The sequence below is a fragment of the Pan troglodytes genome, chromosome 9, assembly GCF_028858775.2.
Source record: "Pan troglodytes isolate AG18354 chromosome 9, NHGRI_mPanTro3-v2.0_pri, whole genome shotgun sequence".
In the NCBI taxonomy this organism is placed as follows: domain Eukaryota; kingdom Metazoa; phylum Chordata; class Mammalia; order Primates; family Hominidae; genus Pan; species Pan troglodytes.
In genome coordinates, this window is record NC_072407.2 from 119,260,746 (window position 1) to 119,282,539 (window position 21,794).

The 21,794-nt window shown below is 46.1% G+C and overlaps 1 protein-coding gene and 1 pseudogene across 50 annotated transcripts in view; one reads left to right on the forward strand and one right to left on the reverse strand.

Annotated features, from left to right (window-relative positions):
• Positions 1 to 10,444: 10,444 nt before the first annotated feature.
• Positions 10,445 to 21,794, forward strand: part of CEP164 (centrosomal protein 164) — a 128,789-nt gene continuing 117,439 nt past the window's right edge. For 31 of the 50 annotated variants that reach the window (XR_010147310.1, XM_016922044.3, XM_016922054.4 and 28 more), the window contains exons 1-3: positions 10,445 to 10,832; positions 18,216 to 18,293; positions 21,190 to 21,292. Coding sequence is in view for 47 of the 50 variants with exons in the window: in XM_016922044.3 (XP_016777533.2) it covers positions 21,211 to 21,292 (82 nt within the window). In the remaining 3 variants the exon portion in view is untranslated. The remainder of the gene's footprint in view (positions 10,833 to 18,215; positions 18,294 to 21,189; positions 21,293 to 21,794) is intronic. The other 19 variants (XM_016922048.3, XM_063783425.1, XM_063783430.1 and 16 more) reach the window with 11 other exon arrangements.
• Positions 18,704 to 19,291, reverse strand: LOC134807278 (proline-rich protein 13-like; annotated as a pseudogene).

Here is a 21,794-nt window from a genome sequence, read left to right on the forward strand (position 1 = left end):
GCAGTTCTCATGCCTCAGCCTCTGAGTAGCTGGGATTACAAGCATGCGCCACCACACCCAGCTAATTTTTGTATTTTTAGTAGAGATGGGATTTCACCATGTTGGCCAGGCTGGTCTCGAACTCCTGGCCTCAAGTGATCCGCCCACGTCGGCCTCCCAAAATGCTGGGATTATAGGCATGGACCACTGTACCCAGCCAGGAAGCTTTTTAAACAAGATAACGACAACAACAACAAAAGTAGTAATAACAGGCTAAGTTACTCCCATTAAAGGCAGGCTTTGGAAAGGAAAGATCATTATCTCTACTCTTTTTTTTTTTTTTGAGAGGGCGTCTCGCTTTGTCGCCCAGGCTGGAGTGCAGTGGTGGGATCTCAGCTCACTGCAAGCTCCGCCTCCTGGGTTCAGGCTATTCTCCTGCCTCAGCCTCCCGAGTAGCTGGGACTACAGGCGCCTGCAACCACGCCCCGCTAATTTTTTGTATTTTTAGTAGAGACGGGGTTTCACCGTGTTAGCCAAGATGGTCTCGATCTCCTGACCTCGTGATCCTCCCGCCTCGGCCTCGCAAAGTGCTGGGATTACAGGAGTGAGCCACTGCGCCCGGCTGATCATTATCTCTACTCTTATCCTACACGGTTCAGACCAGTCTGATTGACTCAAAAGACAAGAAAATGGAAAAAGTGTTATATATGTTGGAAAGCAAAGGAATCATTAGTTGCAGATTATATGATATGGATAGAAAACCCTAATCAATAAGATCATTAGACACAAGTTAAAAAAATCGAAATCAAAATAGAGAAATGTATCTATGGGAATTGTAGATATGATAGAGATGGCATTCATATTAGAGGAAAATGGATGCATTATTCAAAAACTGTTGTTGGGACGTCTGGCAGCCCATTTGGAAGGAAAAAAAACCAAATCCAATTTCATTCATCTGAAAATAAACTCCAGATAGATTAAAGAATTTAACACTAAAATAAAACTGCAGGAAAAATAGAATATTTTCATGATCTTATATTGAAGAAGACCTCCCTAACAAACCCTAGAAGGTAAACAAACCCAAAAACTGGATGGATTTGATGACTTAAATATTTAAAACTTCTGTAGAATCAGAAGTATTCCAATACCACCAGTGTTCTAATTCTGGTTCAATTAGTACCTGGGAGAGCCCACTCTGGTTACTTACTTTTCAAGTCCTTTTTTTTTTTGAAATAGTCTCGCTTTATCACCCAGGCTGGAGTGCAGTGGCTTCATCTCAGCTCACTGCAACCTCCTCCTCCTGGGTTCAAGCGATTCTTGTGCCTCAGCCTCCTGAGTAGCTGGGATTACAAGCGCCCACCACCATGCCTGGCTAATTTTTTTTTTTTTTTTTTTTTGAGACGGAGTCTCCCTCTGTCACCCAGGCTGGAATGCAGTGGCATGATCTCAGTTCACTGAAACCTCTGCCTCCTCAAGCGATTCTCCTGCCTCAGCCTCCCAAGTAGCTGGGACTACGGGCACGCGCCAGCACGCCCAGCTAATTTTTGTATTTTTAGTAGAGACGGGAATTCACCATGTTAGCCAGGCTGGTCTCTTAATTCCTTACCTCAAGTTATCTGCCTGCCTCAGCCTCCCAAAGTGATGAGATTACAGGCGTGAGCCAACTTGCCTGGCCCCTTTTTGAGACTTGATTTTATCGTTTGTAAAATGGAGATAATGATATTAATAGTTCAAACCTCAAAAGGTAAGAATTCGATGAGACAATCCATGTAAAGCATTTAGAATGGTGTCCAGCATATTGTAAGTGCTCAATAAAGGTCAGCTATTAGGATTATTACTGTTGCAACTACTGAGAAAACTGACATTTACAAAGTTAAAAGATCAGTCACAGATTAAGAAACAACATTTATCACACAATAGAGACAAAGGGCTAATGTTTATAATGTGCAAAGAGCTTCTACAAATCAATATAAATCCCAAACAACCTGATAGAAAAATGAACAAAGGGTAAGGGGAAAGAGTGAGGAAAAACAACAACAAAAAACAAAAAAGAAAAGAAAAAGAAAAATGAACAAAGAATGTGAACAGTTAATTCATAGAAGAAATTCAAATGGATGATAAACATAAAAAACCTTGAAAAAAGCTTAACTTCGTTAATAGTTGAAAGAACACAAAGTAAAACAGTAGATTCTTTGTTCCTTTTTCTTTCTTTCATCTCCTCTCAGATTGGTAACATTTGGTATTGGTGAAGGTATTGTTTGGACTGTAAATTATTCCATTTTTGGAGAGTAATTTGCAATGCCTATTAATATGTTAAAAATGCAAACTCTTTGGGCAATGGCATTTCTAGGACCCTTTCCAACAAAAACAACAATATTTCAGCAGTGTGTACTATGGCAAAACCTTGGATTCAAAACAAATGAAGCTGGGTGTGATAGTTCACGCCTGTAATCCAAGCCACTTGGGAGTCTGAGGTGGGAGGATCGCTTGTGGCCAGGAGTTCAAGACCAGCCTGGAGACAGAGCAAGACCCCATCTCTTTAAGCAAAACCAAAAATAATCAAGCCTGTAATCCTAGCACTTTGGGAGGCCGAGGTGGGTGGATCACCTGAGGTCAGGAGTTTGAGACCAGCCTGGCCAACATGGTGAAATCCTGTCTCTACTAAAAATACAAAAAAATTAGCCAGGCATGCTGGTGGGTGCCCATAATCACAGCTACTTGGGAGGCTGAGGCAGGAGAATCGCTTGAACCCGGGAGGTGGAGGTTGCAGTGAGCCGAGATTGCACCACTGCACTCCAGCCTGGGTGACAGAGCAAGACTGTCTCAAAAAAAAAAAAAAAAAAAAATTAGCTGGGTGTGATGGCACATGCCTGTAATCCCAGCTACTTGGGAGGTTGAGGCAGGAGAATCGCTTGAACCTGGGAGATAGAGGTTGCAGTGAGCCGAGATTGCGCCACTGCCCTCCAGTCGGGTGACAGTGAGAATCGGTCTCAAAAAAAAAAAAAAATTAAATAGGGAATAAGACATTTGTTCAATGAAATCCTAAGTAACCATTAAAAACAATGGGATAGCTTCTTATAAACTGGCCTTCCAGGCTGGAGTGCAGTGGCACAGTCTTGGCTCACTAAAACCTCCACCTCCCAGGTTCAAGCAAGTCTCTGCCTCAGCCTCCTGAGTAGCTGGGATTACAGGCGTGTGCCACCATGTCTGGCTAATTTTTGTATTTTTAGTAGAGATGGGGTTTTGCCATGTTGGCCAGCCTGGCTAATTTTTGTGTTTTTAGTAGAGATGGGGTTTCACCACGTTGGCCAGACTGGTCTCGAACTCCTGACCTCGTGATCCACCTGCCTCGGCCTCCCAAAGTGCTGGGATTACAGGTGTGAGCCACCGCGCCCGGCCTGTTTATGACAAGTTAAAGAAAGAGCATGTCAGGGGCCTGATGTGGTGGCTCACGCCTGGAATCCCAGCACTTTGGGAGGCCAAGGCGCGTGAATCAGGAGTTCAGGGCCAACCTGGCCAAGATGGTGAAACCCTGTCTCTACTAAAAATACAAAAATTAGCTGGGCGTGGTGGCGGATGCCTGGAATCCCAGTTACTCGGGAGGCTGAGGCAGAGAATTGTTTGAACCCAGGAGGCGGAGGTTGCAGTGAGCCAAGATCATGCCAATGCACTGTAGCCTGGGTGACAGAGTGAGACTACGTATCAAAAAAAAAAAAAAAAAAAAAAAAAAAAAAAAGCACATGTTAGAACAATAACATTATGATCTCATTTCTGTAAAAATTAAAAAGAATGGGCTGTGCATATATGCATAAATATGTAGGTATATGCATTTACATCTGCATAAGCATAAAAAAATCTGGAAGATAGCACCCACAGTGTCAACAGTGGTTTCCTTTGAAGTGTAGGGTTTAATTTCTTCCTTAGTTTGCTCATTCATTCATTCAGTAAATATAGACTGAGTGCCTACTACACGCTAAGCACTATTTTAGGCACTGAGGATACAATGATATGTAAAATCCCTGTCCTCATGGAGCTTACACTCTAATGCAGGAAGACAGACAGTAAAGAAATAAAATTATAGTATCTTGGATGGTGATATGTGCTATAGAGAAAAATAAAGTAGAGAAAGGAGATGGGAGGGCGGTTTGCAGTTTCAAATAAAGTGGATTGAAAGGGTAGAGGGAACATTTTATATCTTTGTATCCTTAAATAATTGGTAGGATTATCAAGTGTTTTCCTTTCTTATCATGTGAGTAGTTTTCTGTATAGCCCAAATAAACAGTATAAAAAAGAGAATAAAAAGTTATTTTTTTCCCAGAATTAAAATGCTTGTTTATTTATTTGTATTTAGAGGTGGGGTCTTGCTCTGTCACTCAGGCTGCAGTGCAGTGGCATGATCATGGCTCACTACAGCCTTGACCTCCTGTGCTCAAGTGACCCTTCCACGTCAGCCTCTGTAGATGAGACTACAGGTACACACCATCAAGCCTGGTTAAATTTTTGGGTTTTTTTTTTAAGAGATTGGGTCTCACTATATTGCCCAGGCTGGTCTTGAACTCCAGGCCTCAAAGGATCTTCCTGCCCCGGCCTCTCAAAGTGTTGGGATTACAGATGTGAGCCATTGCTCTCGGCTGTTACTGTTTTTTGATTAACATTTAATTGTACATGTTTATGGAGTACAATTTGATATTTTGATACATATATATGTTGCATAATGATCACATCAGGATATTTAGCATGACCACCACTTTATTTATTTATTTATTTATTTATTTATTTATTTCTGAGGTGGAGTCTTGCTCTGTTGCCCAGGTTGGAGTACAGTGGCGTGATCTTGGCTCACTACAACCTCCACCTCCCAGGTTCAAGGGATTCTCCGGCCTCAGCCTCCTGAGTAGCTGGGACTACAGGCGTGTACCACCATGCCCGGCTAATTTTTTGTATTTTTAGTAGAGATGGGGTTTCACCATGTTAGCCAGGATGGTCTCGATCTCCTGACCTCATGATCCGCCCGCCTCGACCTCCCAAATGCTGGATTTATAGGCGTGAGCCACCGCGCCCGGCCCACATTATGCATTTATAATTTCTTTGTGGTAAGGACATTCAAAAGTCTCTCTTCTAGCTATTTTGAAATATACCGTATCAGTGTTACTGTTAACCATTGTCACCCTACTGTGCAATAGGATACCGGAATTTATTCCTCCTTTTCCTTTTTCTTTTTTTTTGAGACAGAGTTTTACTCTTGTTGCCCAAGCTGGAGTGCATGGCACGATCTTGGCTCACTGCAACCTCTGCCTCCCGGGTTCAAGTGATTCTCCTGCTTCAGCCTCCCAAGTAGCTGAGATTATAGGCATGTGTCACCACGCCTGGCATATTTTGTGTGTGTTTATATATATATGTATATAGATAAATTTTTTTTTTTTTTTTTTTGGAGATGGAGTCTTTTCTGTCACCCAGGCTGGAGTGCAGTGGCGCGATCTCGGCTCACTGCAACCTGCACCTCCCAGGTTCAAGCAATTCTCCTGTTTCAGCCTCCTAAGTAGCTGGGACTACAGGCTCACGCCACCATGCCCAGCTAATTATTTGTATTTTAGTAGAGACGGGGTTTCACTGTGTTGCCCAGGCTGGTCTCGAACTCCTGAGCTCAGGCAATCTGCCTACCTCAGCCTCCCGAAGTGCTAGGATTACAGGTGTGAGCCACCGCATCTGGCCTAATTTTGTATTTTTAGTAGAGACGGGGTTTCCCCATGTTGGCCAGGCTGGTCTTGAACTCCTGACCTCAAGTGATCCACTCACCTCCACCTCCCAAAGTGCTGGGATTACAGGTATGAGCCACCGTGCCCGGCCTATTCCTTCTAATAGTAACTTTATACTCATTGACCAACCATTTCCCATCTTCTGCTCTCTTTTCCTCAATCTGGTAACCACTGTTCTACTCTCTATGAGATCAACTTTTTTTTTTTTTTTAATTCCACATGACTGAGATCATGCGGTATTTGTCTTTCTGTGCCTAGCTTATTTCACTTAACACCGTGTCCTCCAGGTTCATTCATGTTGTTGCAAATGGTAGGATTCCATTTTTTTTTTTATGGCTGAATGTTATATCATTGTGTATATATACCACATTTTCTTTTTCCATTCATCTGTTGTTGGACAGCTGGGTTCATTGCATATCTTGGGTAATGTAAATAATGCTGCAGTTAACATGGGGGTGCTGAAATCTTTTTAACATACTTATTTCATTTCCTTTGGATATATACTGAGTAGTGGGATTGCTGGATTGTGTGGTAGTTCTATTTTTAATTTTTTGAGGAACCACCATACAGTTTCCATGGTGATTGTACTAATTTACAGTCCCACCAACATTTTAAGTATTCCCTCTTCTCCATATCCTCACCAGCTTTTGTTTTCCTTTGTCTGCTTTATTGTAGCCATTTTAACTGGAATAAGGTGGTATCTCATTGTGGTTTTGGTTTGCATTTCCCTCATGGTTAGTAATGTTGAACGTTTTTTCACGTACCTGTTGGCCATTTGTATATCTTCTTTTGAGAAATGTCTTTTAAGGCAGTTTGCCCATTTTAAAAATCCGGTTATTTGGTTTTTTTTCTCTTGTTTTGGCTGTTGAGTTGTAAGAAAAAGTTCTAATAGTGGTTTCTGACCTAGGAGTAGGGAAAAAATTTGTCATCAATTCTTTCCCATCTTTGAAATATGACCCCTAAATATTCATCCTTACTGTAGAAGATAACCTATGAGTGAAGTCCTCTCTCTCTTCTTCACTCATTGGGTATATTACTGGTATATCATTTAGTGTGTCAGGCTGGGCACAGTGGCTCATGCTTGTAATCCTAGCATTTTGGGAGGCCAAGGCAGGCAGATCACCTGAGGTCAGGAGTTCAAGACCAGCCTGGCCAACATGATGAAAGCCCATTTCTACTAAAACTACAAAACATAGCCAGGTGTGGTGGCACATGCTTGTAGTCCCAGCTACTTGGGAGGCTGGGGCAGGAGAATCGCTTGAACCCAGGAGGCAGAGATTGCAGTGAGCTGAGATTGCACCACTGCACTCCAGCCTGGGCAACAAACTCCCTCTCAAAAAAAAAAAAAAAAATTTGTGTGTCATTTTTGTTATTTTCCCCCCAAAGTCTTACTTTTTAAATTATGTTTGCCTTGGGGGCATTTTATAAATTGGCTTGCATTTCTGAGTACAAACCTATGGGGAAACCTGATAAAATGCAAATTGTTGATTTGTGTGAAGGTAATCCTGCTAATCCCATAGTATCTCCTATTTTTTTAGCTCTTCCCATGAGAGAGCAAGGAACCCATGCTAAGGCACAAGAGTTAAGCATTTGGATGGCAATTAAAATCAACAGGGCTGGGCGTGGTAGCTCACGCCTGTAATCCCAGCACTTTGGAAGGCCGAGGTGGGTGGATCGCCTGAGGTCAGGATTTCAAGACCAGCCTGGCCAACATGGTGAAACCCTGTCTCTACTAAAAATACAAAAATTAGCCTGGCATGGTGGTGACAGAGTAAGACTGTATCTCAAAAAGCAAACAAACAAACAAACAAAAAACCAGATTGATTGCAAAGATTGCAAATTCTTAGATATAGGGACCAAGTCTACAAATGGTTTTTTGAATCCCTGTTTTGTGCAGGTTTGTGGTAGATGAGCTGGTGAGCCCAGAATTCCTTCCCAGTCTGGTCCCTTTGGCCCCTCAGTGAGACATTTACTTATTTATTTATTTATTTATTTTTGAGACAGAGTCTCACTCTGTCGCCCAGGCTGGAGTGCGGTGGCGTGATCTTGGCTCACTGCAACCCCTGCCTCTCGGGTTCAAGCGATTCTCCTGCCTCAGCCTCCCAAGTAGCTGGGACTACAGGTGTGTGCCACCACGCCCAGTGAATTTTTGTGTTTGTAGTAGAGACAGGGTTTTGCCATGTTGGCCAGGCTGGTCTCCAGCGTCTCACCTCAGGTGATCCACCTGCCTCACCCTCCTGAAGTGCTGGGATTACAGGTGTGAGCCACCGCCGCCTGGCCTATTTTTTTCTTTTTTTGAGACAGAGCTTCGCTCTTGTCAAACAGGGTGGAGTGCAATGGTGAGATCTCACCTCACTGCAACCTCCACCTCCTGGGTTCAAGCGATTCTCCTGCCTCAGCCTCCTGAGTAGCTGGGATTACAGGTGCCTGCCACCACAACCAGCTAACTTTTGTATTTTTAGTGGAGATGGGGTTTCACCATGTTAGCCAGGCTGGTCTCAAACTCCTGACCTCAGGCGATCTGCCTGCCTCGGCCTCCCAAAATGCTGGGATTACAGGTGTGAGCCACTGTGACCGGCCAAGACTTTTAAAGAAGATGGAGAGGAAAGGGGACGATGATTTTTCATTTACAGTAAGAATAAAGGAAGTATAGGCATAACTGCTGCAGAAGGATTTAAATTTAAACATGATGACGTCAATCTAAATAACAGAGAGGGAAACTCCAAAAGAAAATGATATTTATTTAGAAGTAGCATTGCAATAGGTATACACATGCCATAGAGGCTGGGCAAGTAGGACTTTTTTTTTTTTTTTTTTTTTTTTTGAGACGGAGTGTCGCTCTTGTTGCCCAGGCTGGAGTGCAATGTCGAGATCTTGGCTTACCACAGACTCCGCCTCCTGGGTTCAAGCGATTCTCCTCTCTCAGCCTCCCGAGTAGCTGGGATTACAGGCATGCACCACCATGCCTGGCTAATTTTGTATTTTTTAGTAGAGATGGGGTTTCTCCATGTTGGTCAGGTTGGTCTTGAACTCCTGACCTCAGGTGATCCACCTGCCTCGGCCTCCCAAAGTTCTGGGATTACAGGCATGAGCCACTGTGCCTGGCTCAAGTAGGAATTTTTATTTTATTTTATTTTTTAGATGGAGTCTTGCTCGGTCGCCCAGGCTGGACTGGAGTGCAGTGGCTTGATCTGGGCTCACTGCAACCTCCACCTCCCGGGTTTAAGTGATTCTCCTGCCTCAGCCTCCTGAGCAGCTGGGACTACAGGCGCGTGCCACCATGCCCAGCTAATTTTTGTATTTTTAGTAGAGACGGGGTTTCATCATATTGGCCAGGCTGGTCTCGAACTCCTGACCTTAGGTGATCCACCCGCCTTGGCCTCCCAAAGTGCTGGGATTACAGGTGTGAGCCACTGTGCCTGGCAAAGTGCTACGATTACAGATATGAGCCACCAGTCCCGGTCGATAGTTTTTGTTATCAGGTATTCATGCATGAGAACCCTCTCTTCATGGTCTTCCCTGGCTCCATTTGTCAGGGTTTTAAAACAAATGACTCTATTTTGATTTTGATAATTTTCACAAGGAATATGCTCTGTATATTCCAACAATCTGAGTTTCTCATCCTGGAATCAGCCTCTGAGTGGCACTGGGACTATCCTGAGTCGGCTACATCTCTAGAACCTATCAGGAGCGGCTCTATGAGCTTGGCCTCATCATTTTCCTCCTCAACTAGCAGCATCTGTATTTGTCTGTTTCTCAGTTTTCCTATTGATGTAACGGCCAGAACTGTCTTTGCCCCTCTTAACTTCTCTAGGAGGTTGGAGACATATGAGAGAAAGGAAGATTTGCCCTCCGTGCAAGCAAAACTAAAACTCTTCGGAATTATATTAGTAGCAACCTTTCTGCCCGACAGGGTGTGTGGAGGAGCTACACATTGTGTCACTTTTTTTCTTCTTCAACAGACTCTTTGAAATAGTTATGACAGACATTACTATCCCCATCTTGCAGACATACAAACTGAACCCTGGGCTTTGGTGAAAAGATGGATAGTAGAAAATAGGTTTAACTCCTGGTCAGGTGCTCACTGGTTTAATAGGAGCACAGGAGAGCCAGCTTTTGCGGGGAGAGATGGGGAGTGGAGGCGTCTCCATTACCTTACATTCACATTTGTTTTGTTGATTAAAGTAACAATGGGTTGATTATTGATGACCACTGTATTATTCACCTGATGTTAATCATACTCCTAACAAATGATCAATTAGATAATTAGATAATTCACATTAGTATAAATACTCTGAATAGTCCTTCTCTGTCCTGGCAGAAATCCTCACGTCTAAACTCGGGGTCCTTTTTTTTTTTTTTTTTTTTTTAGTAGAGAAGGGGTTTCACCACGTTGGTCAGGCTGGTCTCGAACTCCTGACCTCAGGTGACCCACCCGCCTCGGCCTCCCAAATTGCTGGGATTACAGGCGTGAGCCACCGCGCCCAGCCGGTGAGGTTCTCTTTCAACCTCTTGCGGATTCCCATTATCTATCTTAAACTACACTCTTTCAACCTCTTGCGGATTCCCATTATCTATCTTAAACTACACTCCGATCGTGCAACGGAAAACGGACAGAGCTCCTGCGTGCACCGAAGGGACTTCGAGCCAATCCATTGTCAGAGCTCTCAGCCGGCGACCTATTGGCTCCGGCTGGAGGCGGGACTCCCGGTTGCTAGGCGGTACCTTTTCCGGAAGTGTTTGTTGCGCGCTGCAGGGCAACACCCCGGCGTCCCTGGAAGCTGGGGGAGCGGGTGGGTGTCGGGTGGCGTTGGGGGAGCTGCGCCTCGCCCGGAGCCTCGGCCGGAGCCTCGCCCGGAGCCTTCCGGGGTGGGGGATAGTTGAGGACCTCATCGAGGGAGGGGTTGGGCGGCGGGGAAGGGAGCGAGCGTGGCGGGGGACCCGAGGCAAGCTCTCGAGCCGACGAGCGTGATGCGCTCGATTGTGGGCGGGGACTGAGGGAAGAAGTGAAAATCGGACTGCCAGGCGACAGTTCCTCCGTTTGAAATCTCGCCGGCTCCTGAGCGGGCCACCGGGCCCGGGCTGGGGGTCTGGTGGGTGAGTGAGCAGCGGGTCGGGACGCGGAAGAGGGGCACTGGGCACGCGGCGCTGGTTTGCTTGCTCTGTTCGTCGTTGGCGAGTGAGGCCAGGCCTTCCGAAGCTTGCTGGGATACTTCTGTGGCAGGCTCCCCGCGGGGTCCAAATCCGGGGCTAGCCCAATCTTATGCCATCTTTGGCCAGCTGGGAAAGTTGGAAAGCTTTTTTGTTTTTTCCTTTGCTTGCATTGGATTTAAAAATGTCCCTCTACCTCTGGCACCGCTCTCCTCACTTGGCTTCCGCGACTCCCTGTCCGTTCTCCTCAGTCCTTTGCAGTAGAAAGCCCTCCCTTCTACTCGGCGCACTCCATCTCTTGCGTAATCAGCTTTTCAGCGTTGACTCGCCAAACTACTCCAGCCAGACCTCTTTCCTGAGCTCAGACCTGCTTACTGTCATCGTCAGCCTTCCCCGGTCCCTCCGATCTGTTTCTCCTCTTGTATTTTTTATCTCAGTGAAGGGCTTCACCATTCACTCAGCCAAGTTTGTCCCTTTAATTTATTCATCTAATAAATACAGCAAACATTTGTCGGACATGCCCTGTCTTCTAGGCAGTGTAGTAGGTGGGGCTGCCTATTGGACGAGGCATAGAAATGAACACATCTAGAAATGATAGTCACAGTGTTCTGGCTTTAGTGCTCTGATTTCCCTCCTCTCTCCCGAAGTGCAAGTCCTGTATTCTGCCTCTTAATTCCCCTAGAATCTGGCGCTTCCTTTCCATCCTCACAGACACTGACTTAGTTCATAATTTCTTGCTTGTGCTTTCAGGATAACTTCCTAAGTGGTCTCTCTGCCTCAGTTCTTGTCCCCCTGTAATTAGTTCTTATGCAGCTGTCAGAATCATTTATTTATTTTAGAGACAGGGTCTTGCTATGTTGCCCAGGCTGGAGTGCAGTTGGTATTCACTGGTGTGACCCTAGTACACTGCAGCCTCGAACTCTTGCCCTCAAGCCATCCTCCCACCTCAGTCTCCTGAGTAGACGGGACTACAGGCATGCATCACCATTCTTGGCTAGAATCGTCTGTCTGACCTACAGATCTGATCATGCCAGTCTCCTTTGTGAAATCCTGTGATGTCCCCTCATCATTTACAGGATAGAGCCTCAGTTCTTCCAGGCCCTTTATAATATGCTCTTGCCTTTCATTCTAGAGCTCTGTCTTGCCACTCCTCACACTGTCCCTTGCACCCTGGTCATGTCAGAATGGTTAAGAGTTTGGGCTTTGGAGTCAGACATGGATACTTACATATTCTGCTCTACTGTTTATTAGCTGTGACACCTTGGGCAAGTTTGTTTGTTTGTTTTGAAATAGAGTCTTGCTCTGTCGCCCAGGCTGGAGTGCAGTGGTGCGATCTTGGCTCACTGCAGTCTCAGTCTCCTGGGTTCAAGCGATTCTCCTGCCTCAGCTTCCCGAGTAGCTGGGACTACAGGTGGGCACCACCACTCCTGGCTAATTTTTTGTATTTTGGTAGAGACGGGGTTTCACCATGTTGGCCAGGCTGGTCAGGATCTCCTGACCTCATTATCCGCCCACCTCCGCCTCCCAAAGTGCTGGGATTACAGGCGTGAGCCACTGCGCCTGGCCTTTTTCTTTTTCTTTTTTTTTTTTAACTTTGCTAAGCCTCAGTTTCCTTATTTGAAAAGTGAAGATAATTCTATTTTGCTGAGAGGATGAAGTGAGATGATGTATATAGAGCACTCAGTACAGTTCCTGGAACATAGGAAGTGTTCAGTGGCTATAAGCTTTTGTTTTCATAATTAATTATTTGCACCCACTTTATGCTTTTCTTCTTTTTTGCCTTTGTGCATGTTGTTCCTCTGCCGTGAATTCCCTTACTCCGCTTATCCTGGGGATCACCTGCTTATCCTTCAAGAACTATCTCAATTGTCCTCTACTCTGTGAGGCTTTCCCTGATCTTCCTAAGATTATTTGCCCTTACCTTTGTGTTCTGTTATACATTATGTTACTTCCTTTAATGCATGTAACACATTTTGTAGTCATGTGTTTACATGTTTGGCTTTCCAGGTAGGCTGAGCTCAAGTTCAGGGCCATGTGTAATCAGGTTTGTAGCCCTAACACGTCGCACAATGTCTGGCCCATGGTGGGTGTTCAGTAAGTGATTACTTGGCGCGGTGACTCACGCCTGTAATCTCAGCACTTTGGGAGGCCAAGGCGGGCGGATCACCTGAGGTCAGGAGTTCGAGACATGGCCAACATGGTGAAACCCCATCTCTACTAAAAATACAAAAATTAGCCGGGCGTGGTGGCAGGCGCCTGTAATCCTAGCTACTCGTGAGGCTGAGGCAGGAGCATCATTTGAACCTGGGAGGCAGAGGCTGCAGTGAGCAGAGATCGTGCCATTGCACCCCAGCCTGGGTGACAAGAATGATACTCTGTCTCAAAAAAAAAGCAAAGAAAAAGTGATTACTTAATGTCTGAATGGCCTTAACTTATATTGCCTGGTGCTGGATATGTCCTTTGGAGCAAGGTAGAATAAACCCTTTTAAATATGTGAATAGCAGTCATAATAATGTAATGTCTAACATTTATTGAGACCTTAGTATATTTTAAGCACTTTACATGTATTGAATCATATAAGCCTCACAACACATTGTGATGGATATTGTTAGTACTCTCATTTTATAGATGAGAAAACTGAGGCTGTCCAGCTAGTAAGAGGCAGAGCTGGGATTGAAAGCCAAGAATGTTCCAAAGCCTTTGCTCATTACCACTGCGTAATCAACTCTGACATCTTCCACCTTCTCCCCTTTACCTTCTCCAGTCAATCTTTTCTGTGGTCAACCTTCTTTGTAATTGTTGGAGCAGGGTGGAAGAAATAAATATACAGAGAACCCTCATTATGTCTGTGAGTGTATATTCTCTGTTAGTGTGCAGATGTGCAAAACTCTAGCTATGCTGACAAAGTACAGGGCAAGGTAGCCACAATATTGAAGGACTGGGAAACGATATGTACTGAATGGAAGAGAACTGGGAATACTTAGCCTACCTTAGCTAGAGAATCCTAGGGTGTCCCTGGATGAGCAGAAGGCAGACTTGAGATACCAGGGAACATTTTTTTAGAACCTGATTATTGGCTTACTATTAGACCTTCTAATAGTTAAGAATTATCTAACTATGGAATTGAAAATAGAATCTAATACTAGCTAAATTTGTGTAACATTTTCTGTATACAGGGACTGTGCTAGGCACTTTGTAAGTGTTGTTTCATTTTACTTTCAGGCTTTTTTATTTTTATTAAGATTGTTTTAATTATACACATGCAGTTACTGAGGCTGAGAGAGGTGAAGCACCTTGCCTAAGGTCATACAGCTGCTAAGTGAGAGAGCTGGGATTTGAATCCAGGTCTTCTGTCTCCAAAGCTGGTACTTTGACCACTATGCCGCCTGTCACTGGAAGCACAGAGAGGAAAATTTTAGCATGGGAAGGAAGGTGGACCAAAACTACTGCGGGTCTTCCTAGCTTCTGAGATTGCTGGTGTATTTTTTTTTTTTTTCAGATAGGGTCTCACTCTGTTGCCCAGGCTGGAGTATGGTGGTACAATCATAGCTCACTGCAGCCTCGAACTCCTGGTCTCAAGTGATCCTCCCACCTCTGCCTCCCCACTTTACACTCTTTATGTAACTCTGTCTTCCTTTCCATCTGATCACATAGCTCCTGCCTCAGCCTTCCGAGTAGCTGGGACCACAGGTGCACGCCACCATGCCTGGCTAATATATATATATATTTGTGGAGACAGGGTCTTACTATATTGCTCAGGCTGGTCTTGAGCTTCTAGGCTCAAGTGATCCTAGGCCTTGGTCCCCCATAGTATTGGGATTACCGGTGTGAGCCACAACACCTGGCCTATTCCTTGGTTTTATATTAGCAGTTACAGCAGTAACTGAGCTCCGACAGCTTACATAGGCTTATTTTAGGCTTTGTTGGAAAATTCCAGAGGAGGAGACATGGCCCTCAGAAGTTTGTGGTTTAACAGGAGAGGTAAGACACATTTTCATAAAAAAAGTAATATTGGCCAGGCACGGTGGCTCACGCCTGTAATCCCAGCACTTTGGGAGGCCGAGGCGGGTGGATCACCTGAGGGATAGGAGGTCGAGACCAGCCTGACCAACATGGAGAAACCGCATCTCCACTAAAAAAATACAGAATTAGCCAGGCGTGGTGGCACATACCTGTAATCCCAGCTACTCAGGAGGCTGAGGCAGGAGAATCGCTTGAACCCAGGAGGCGGAGGTTGCAGTGAGCCGAGATCGCACCATTGCACTCCAGCCTGGGCAACAAGAGCGAAACTCCTCCGTCTCAAAAAGAAAGAAAGAAAAAAAAATAATATTGAGAGAAATCTGTCTGGGAACACATGAAAATTATGAGCTCAGTGCTAAGGTGGTTCTGGGTTGACAGGAGAGGATGAAATTGGCCGGGAAGGCTTCCTGGAGGAAATGTGTGAGCCACTCCTTTTTTGCCTGATTCTGAGATTGGTAGGAGATGCATGAGTGCAGTTGGGTGACCCCTCCCAACTCTGGCTCACAGAAGGTCTCAGGCTAGGCAGCAAGGAGATCTCACTGGATTTCATCTCATCTATTGGTAACTGCTACATAGTGAACAATGTTGAGGGTTCTGAGGCCATGTCTAGGGTGCCATGATTGAGTAGTGATGTCCTTCACAGTTTTAGGCCTCGAGGAAAATAGTAGGACATGTCCTATTTGTTTGCCATGGCAGATCTAAGGGCTGCATTCTCATTTATTGATTTATTTTAGAGACAGGTCTTGCCCTGTCACCCAGGCTGGAGTGCAGTGGTGTTATCATAGCTCACTGTAGCCTTGAACTCCTGGGCTCAAGGGATCCTCCCACCTGAGCCCCCCAAGTAGCTGGGACTACAGGTGTGTGTCACCATGCATGGCTGATATTTTTAATTTTTTGTAGAGACAGGGTCTCACTGTGTTGACCCAGCTAGTCTCAAACTCCTGGCTTCAACTGATCCTCCTGCCTTAGCCTCCCAAAGCCCTCTTATTACAGGTGTGAGCCACAGTGCTTGGCCTAAGGGCTGCATTCTTACACTTCTCATCCTCTGTTACCACTCCAACTCAGGTTACCATTGCCTCTTACCTAGCCTAGCTCATGGTTTTCTACCTTATCTCTCTGCATCAGCCCTGATTTTCTTCTTTCCAGTCTGGCCTCCGCTTTAGGGTGTACTCCTAGTAGCTTCTGGAGTAGTTTTTCAAAATGTGTATCTTGAAAAACTATTTCCTGGCTTCCATTCCTCTCTCTTTTTTGAGACAGGGTCTTGCTCTGTCACTGAGGCTGGAGTGCAGTGGCACAATCAAGGCTCACTGCAGCCTTGACCACCTGGGCTCAAGTGATCCTCCCACCTCAGTCTCCCCTGTAGCTGGGACTACAGGTATACACCACCACACCTGGCTAATTTTTAAATTTTTTTGTACAGGGTAAGACAGGGTCGTCTTATGTTGCTCACGGTGGTCTCGAACTCCTGGGCTCAAGCGATCCTCCTGCTTTGGCCTCCCAAAGTGCTGAGATTACAGGTGTGAGCCACTGTGCCCAGCCCTACTTCTGTTATGATAAAGGGCAAGTCTGCATGGCCTGGCTCCCACTGGCCTCCCCAGCATCCTCTCCAACTGTGCTGCTTCTTGCCTCGTGTTGCCTTCTGCTGAAGGACTTTTGCATGCATCTGTTAGAACACGCTTTCCTTTTTTTCTTTGTCTAGTGAATACCTACTCATCCTTCAGTTCTCAGTGTAGGCATCATCTAAATCAGGCTTATTTCCTTCAGAGCACTTCCCTCGGTTCTAATTATACATTTCTCTGTGACTGATTGGTTTGTCTCCCTCCCTTCCCAGACTAGCTCAAGAGTAGCAGCAGCTGAATCTGTTTTTAATCACGGTTGCATCTCTAGCGCCTAGAAATAAATGCACGTGGTAGGTGCCCAATAAATATTCCTCGAATGAGTAGATGATCTTTAGTAGCCATCCTGCTACTACATACAGACAAATAGATATGACTTCTGTTCCCACGTTCCTTTTTTCTTTAACTCATTGGCCTTTTGGACCTGTCCTTGCCCACATCTTTTCTAGAGCCTGATAAGGTAAGGAAAGAAGGTAGAATACAACCCACCCATATTTTAATTTTTTTCTGGCAGAACATTTATTTGAATTTGGATGATCCATGAATTCAGATTTTCCAGAGTTTTCCTGATCTTTAAGTAGTTAAATATATCGCCAGGTGCGGTGGCTCCTGCCTGTAATTCCAGCACTTTGGGAGGCCAGGGCCGGTGGATCACCTGAGATCAGGAGTTTGAGACCAGCCTGGCCAATGTGGTGAAATCTAATCTCTACTAAAAATCCAGAGATTAGCCAGGCATAGTGGGGGTGCCTGTAATCCCAGCTACTCGGGCAGCTGAGGCAAGAGACTAGCTTGAACCTGGGAGACAGAGGTTGCAGTGAACCAAGATCGTGCCACTGCACTCCAGCCTGGGTGACAGACTGAGACTTCGTTTCAAAAAAAAAAAAAAAAAAAAGGTAAATATGGATCATTATGTATATAGCAAATTAGTCTTGTTGCCATGTGGACAGAGACTACCTGTCCTGTGCTTTCTGGAGATGGGATGCATCTAGGGGATGACATTTCTCAAATGCAGAATTTCTCAAATTCTCTGAGGTAGTTAAGATAGTACGTCGTATAGAGCACATGCTTGGGAAGTGCTTATTCACCCTAATGTTCAGGCCACCATTGGGCCCTCCCTGCCTGTGGATCCTTTCCTTTTCTCTTCTCCTCTCCCTAAGAGGATTAAAGATTCAGGTGACTCTGTAAGCCACCAGGCAGTGGGCCCCATCTGCCACCCTGGTTCCTGGTCCTTTTCTGCTCAGCTTTTTCGTCAGCAGTGGTCAGGCCTACGTCGCCTCTGACTGTGTGTGTAGCACAGTGGGGCAACATGTCTGCAGGACGTTACGGGTTCTTCTGAGGGTTGGGAGCACATTCCCACTTCAGCTTATGTACTGTTGAAAGAAGCCCTTTTCCTTTGGTGTTTTCTTCCTGCTTGGAGGTGGCACGGTGGGAATGAGGGGCAGAAGCTGGCTCCCTTCGGGTTCAGTGCACTGACAAAGGGAACCATGTCTTTTGGGTCCTAAGGCAGGACTCCTCTGTTGCCCACCTGTTAGCTGTCATGGCACAGAGGGGGGCCATAGTAAGCAGTCCCTGATGGATCCTTTGTTGCTTGTCAGGGGTCTCTAGGAACCTTGGAATAGGTTCAGAGTCTCCAGATCCAGCCATTTCCTTTCTAGGCCAGATCCTGACTTTTTTTTTTTTTTTTTTTAACCAGGAGAAATAACTTTATTTGGACTGAGAGCTGGAGAATGAGAATAGGACCTGAGACAGTATATTGGGCTAAGGAGGAGAGGTAAGGTTCCAAAACGACGGTCAAAGCTCATCGACCAAACGGACTCTACTTCCCAGCAAACGCAGTTAGTGCAACCAACAAAAGGCCTGCTGGGGAATGTATTTGCCACTAAATTCCCCAAGTATGCCAACATTACAAAAAAGATAGAGGTTTCTAATCATCATTAAATTTCCACAAACCTCCCCAATCACAAGTATTATCAGCAGAAGTAAAAAAAAATCACATTTTACAGATCTCAAACTTGTCTTCAATATTTAGTTCATCATCTTCAAAAAAATAGCTCCCCTGCTAAACTCATTAGCTATCTGATCTATCCAAGCAGCAAGAAGATGGCCAGGCCATGGCAATCCTCTTCCCATTTTCCCTAGCCATTCAGGGCTCAACAGCAGGGTGAGGCTCAGGTTGGGGGTGGGGTGGGGGGAGCACAAGGGCTACTTTCCCCCAGTACAACATGGCATCTGAAGCTTGATGGGAGAGCAGAACTGGTGAGACTTGGGGGAAGGGTCCAGGGCCTGTATTCAGTCAGAATCGCTGCTGGAAGAGGAGGAGAAAGAGGAGGAGGAATGCTTGCCGTGCTTTTGGTGCTTGTGCATCTTTTTATGAGCTTTCTTCATTTTCTTCTGCATCTTCTTGTCCGCTATCACTGCTGGTCTGACCATGCCAGGAGCCAAGAGATTCACAGGAGGGATTCCAGGGGCAGGCGGTTGGGTATGGAGGAAGGTGGGGACCCGAGGATTGGCATCCTGGATACCCTGGCTGTGGCACAGGATGAGGGGCCCCACCTGGGGGGAAAGCTGGATTGCCCTGGGGAACTCCTAGGGGAGGAGGACAGGGGCCTGGGGGAAAGGGTGGATTGATAGGTGGTGGGTGGGCAGGATTGGAACCTCCAGGGCACCCAGTGTTGGGGGATATGGATTTGGCCCTGGCCGTCTGGCAATGGGGTTCCACATGTTTAGGTGTGTCCTCCAGCCTTTCCACGGCTGCCTGGGCTTGATGCGTTCTCCCAGATCCTGACGTTTTTAATGGCTGGGCCTTTCTGCTTGAAGAGGGCCGTTTCATCCTTGCTGCTCCAGGAGGAACAGTGGCAGCTTCTGAGGAAGTGGGGACTGGAGAGGTCAGGACTTGTGGCTCCAGACTCCAGTTGGTCACATTTGGTGTGGCCAACTGCTCTGCAGGTTGGGGAGGTGCTCTGAGCAGGTCTGTGTGTGGCAGCAGTTTCCCAGGCGACCTGCTTCATCAGGCTGCAGCATGGGAGCTGCCATGGGGAGAGTTGGTGGGAACTGGGGTCCTGAGGTAGGGGTGGGAAGAGAGGAGCAATTCTAGAAGTGCACCAGCTTCTCAGTTGAAGAATTTGGCACCGCCCCATCCCTGGAGCTAGAAACCTTGGATTCAAGCTGGACTTCTGTCTTCACTTGGGCTGCCGTAACACAATACCGTAGACTGGGGGGCTCCAACAACAGAAATCTCTTTTCTCATAGTTCTGGAAGCTAGAAGGCCCATATCAAGGTCTGTTGCTGGTTCCTGCCTTGCAGACAGCTGCCTTCTTGCTGTGTCCTCAGATGGTAAAGAGAGACCTCTAAGCCACTAGACAGTGGGCCCCATCTGCTGCCCTGGTTCCTGGTCCTTTCTTCCTCTCCTTTTAATCCTGTCAGGCCATTTAACCTTAATGACCTCATTTAACTTTACCTCCTAAAGAACCAGTCACATGGTGGATTAGGGCTTCAATATGTGTATTTTTCTTACTTTGAGAGGCTGAGGCGGGAGCATCGCTTGCACCCAGGAGTTGAAGACCAGCCAGGGCAACATAGTGAGACACCATCTCTGTAAAAAAAAAAAATAAATAAAATAAAAAATAAAATATATACATATGTGAATTTTGAAGGGATGTAGCTCCTTTCCACTTTTCCCCCATATCCTGGTCCTATTAAGCTTAACATCACTGGGTCTGTTCTGACTGTTTCTTCTTCATTCCCCTGCTTCTGCCCTAGTTAAAGTCCTTATCATCTTGCCCCTGGGCAGCAGCCTCCTCAGGTGGTTTTCCTGACACCAGTCTCTCATTTCTCCAATCCAGCCATGCCAGTCTTGCTAGAATTCTTGTCCTAAAAAAAGGCCACCCTGTGATACTTTGTTTCACCAGAGCCCTCAGTGACTCCCCTCTGGTGTAGGACAGGGTGGAGGCTCTTTAGCACGGTCTACAAGGCTCTCTGTGACCAGCCGGTCACACATGTTGGTATCCCCACTCTGGAACACCTGTCTGTGCAAGATGCTCCCTCTGTTTAGAATGCCTTTCTCCCCCATCAGAATTCTTGCCAGCCTTCCTTCCTTCCTTCCTTTTTTTGGGGAAATTTTTTGCCCTTATCTTAGCACTCCCAGAACAGGAAGTTTTTTTCCCTTCTGCCTTCTGCTGCTCTTGAGGTCGTTCCCGCCACTGGATTGTAAGCTTCCTGAGGGCATTTTGGATATGAATCGGGACATCCAGATAGGAATATGTGTTGAGATGGGGGTGTGCCACGGAGATGTGCTGGTGTTTGGGGGTCTGTGTGCTGCTGGTTATTTTGGTGTCACTAGGATTTTCTACTTGGTGGTTCTGTATTATAATTGTTTCTTCTATCTGGGGGAGGCACAAAGTCAAACTCTTGACAGAGCCAGGCTTGAAGATGTTTTGTGGTTCACCAGGTGTTCATCAAGCCTTTGGGAGACCTTTGCCAGGCACAGAGCCTGTGAGCCTTGAGTTGTTGGTTTCACCCTCCACTATACCTGGCGCCTGGGAAGGCCCTGGCCAAATTGCTCTGCAGGGTCTGGTTTGACCCAGATGCTCCATGACCCAGTGCCAACTTTTCCCCTGTTAAGCTTGGTCACTGATTTTTCTCTTTTGGTGGGGGTCTCTGGGATCTAGGTGTTTGAGCCCAGATGAGTCATGGCTGGACGACCCCTCCGCATAGGAGATCAGCTGGTTCTGGAAGAAGATTATGATGAGACCTACATTCCTAGTGAGCAAGGTAACAAGTCTGTGAAGAGGCCTGTGGTGTATTGTGTTTGTTTTTTGAGGACAGGGATTGTCTGGTTTATTTTTATTCTTTCAGTGCAAAGTATGGTACATGTACAGAGTTGCTTAGTATATTCGGGTTAGATCAAATGTGAGCCTACCTTGGCCTCTTGCCTGTTTTTTTTTTTAAGTTTCTTTCTGTTGCCCAGGCTGGAGTGCAGTGGCGTGATCTCAGCTCACTGCAACCTCTGCCTCCCAGGTTCAAGCGATTCTCCCACCTCAGCCTCCCGAGAAGCTGGGATTACAGGCGTGCACCACCACACCTGGCTAATTTTTGTACTTTTAGTAGAGACGGGTTTCACCATGTTGGACAAGCTGGTCTCGAACTCCCGACCTCAAGCGATTTGCCTGCCTCCGGCTCCCAAAGTGCTGGGATTACAGGCGTGAGCCACCTTGCCTGGCTACTTGCCTATTTTTGTAAATACACCTTCATTGGAAAACAGCCATAATGGTTT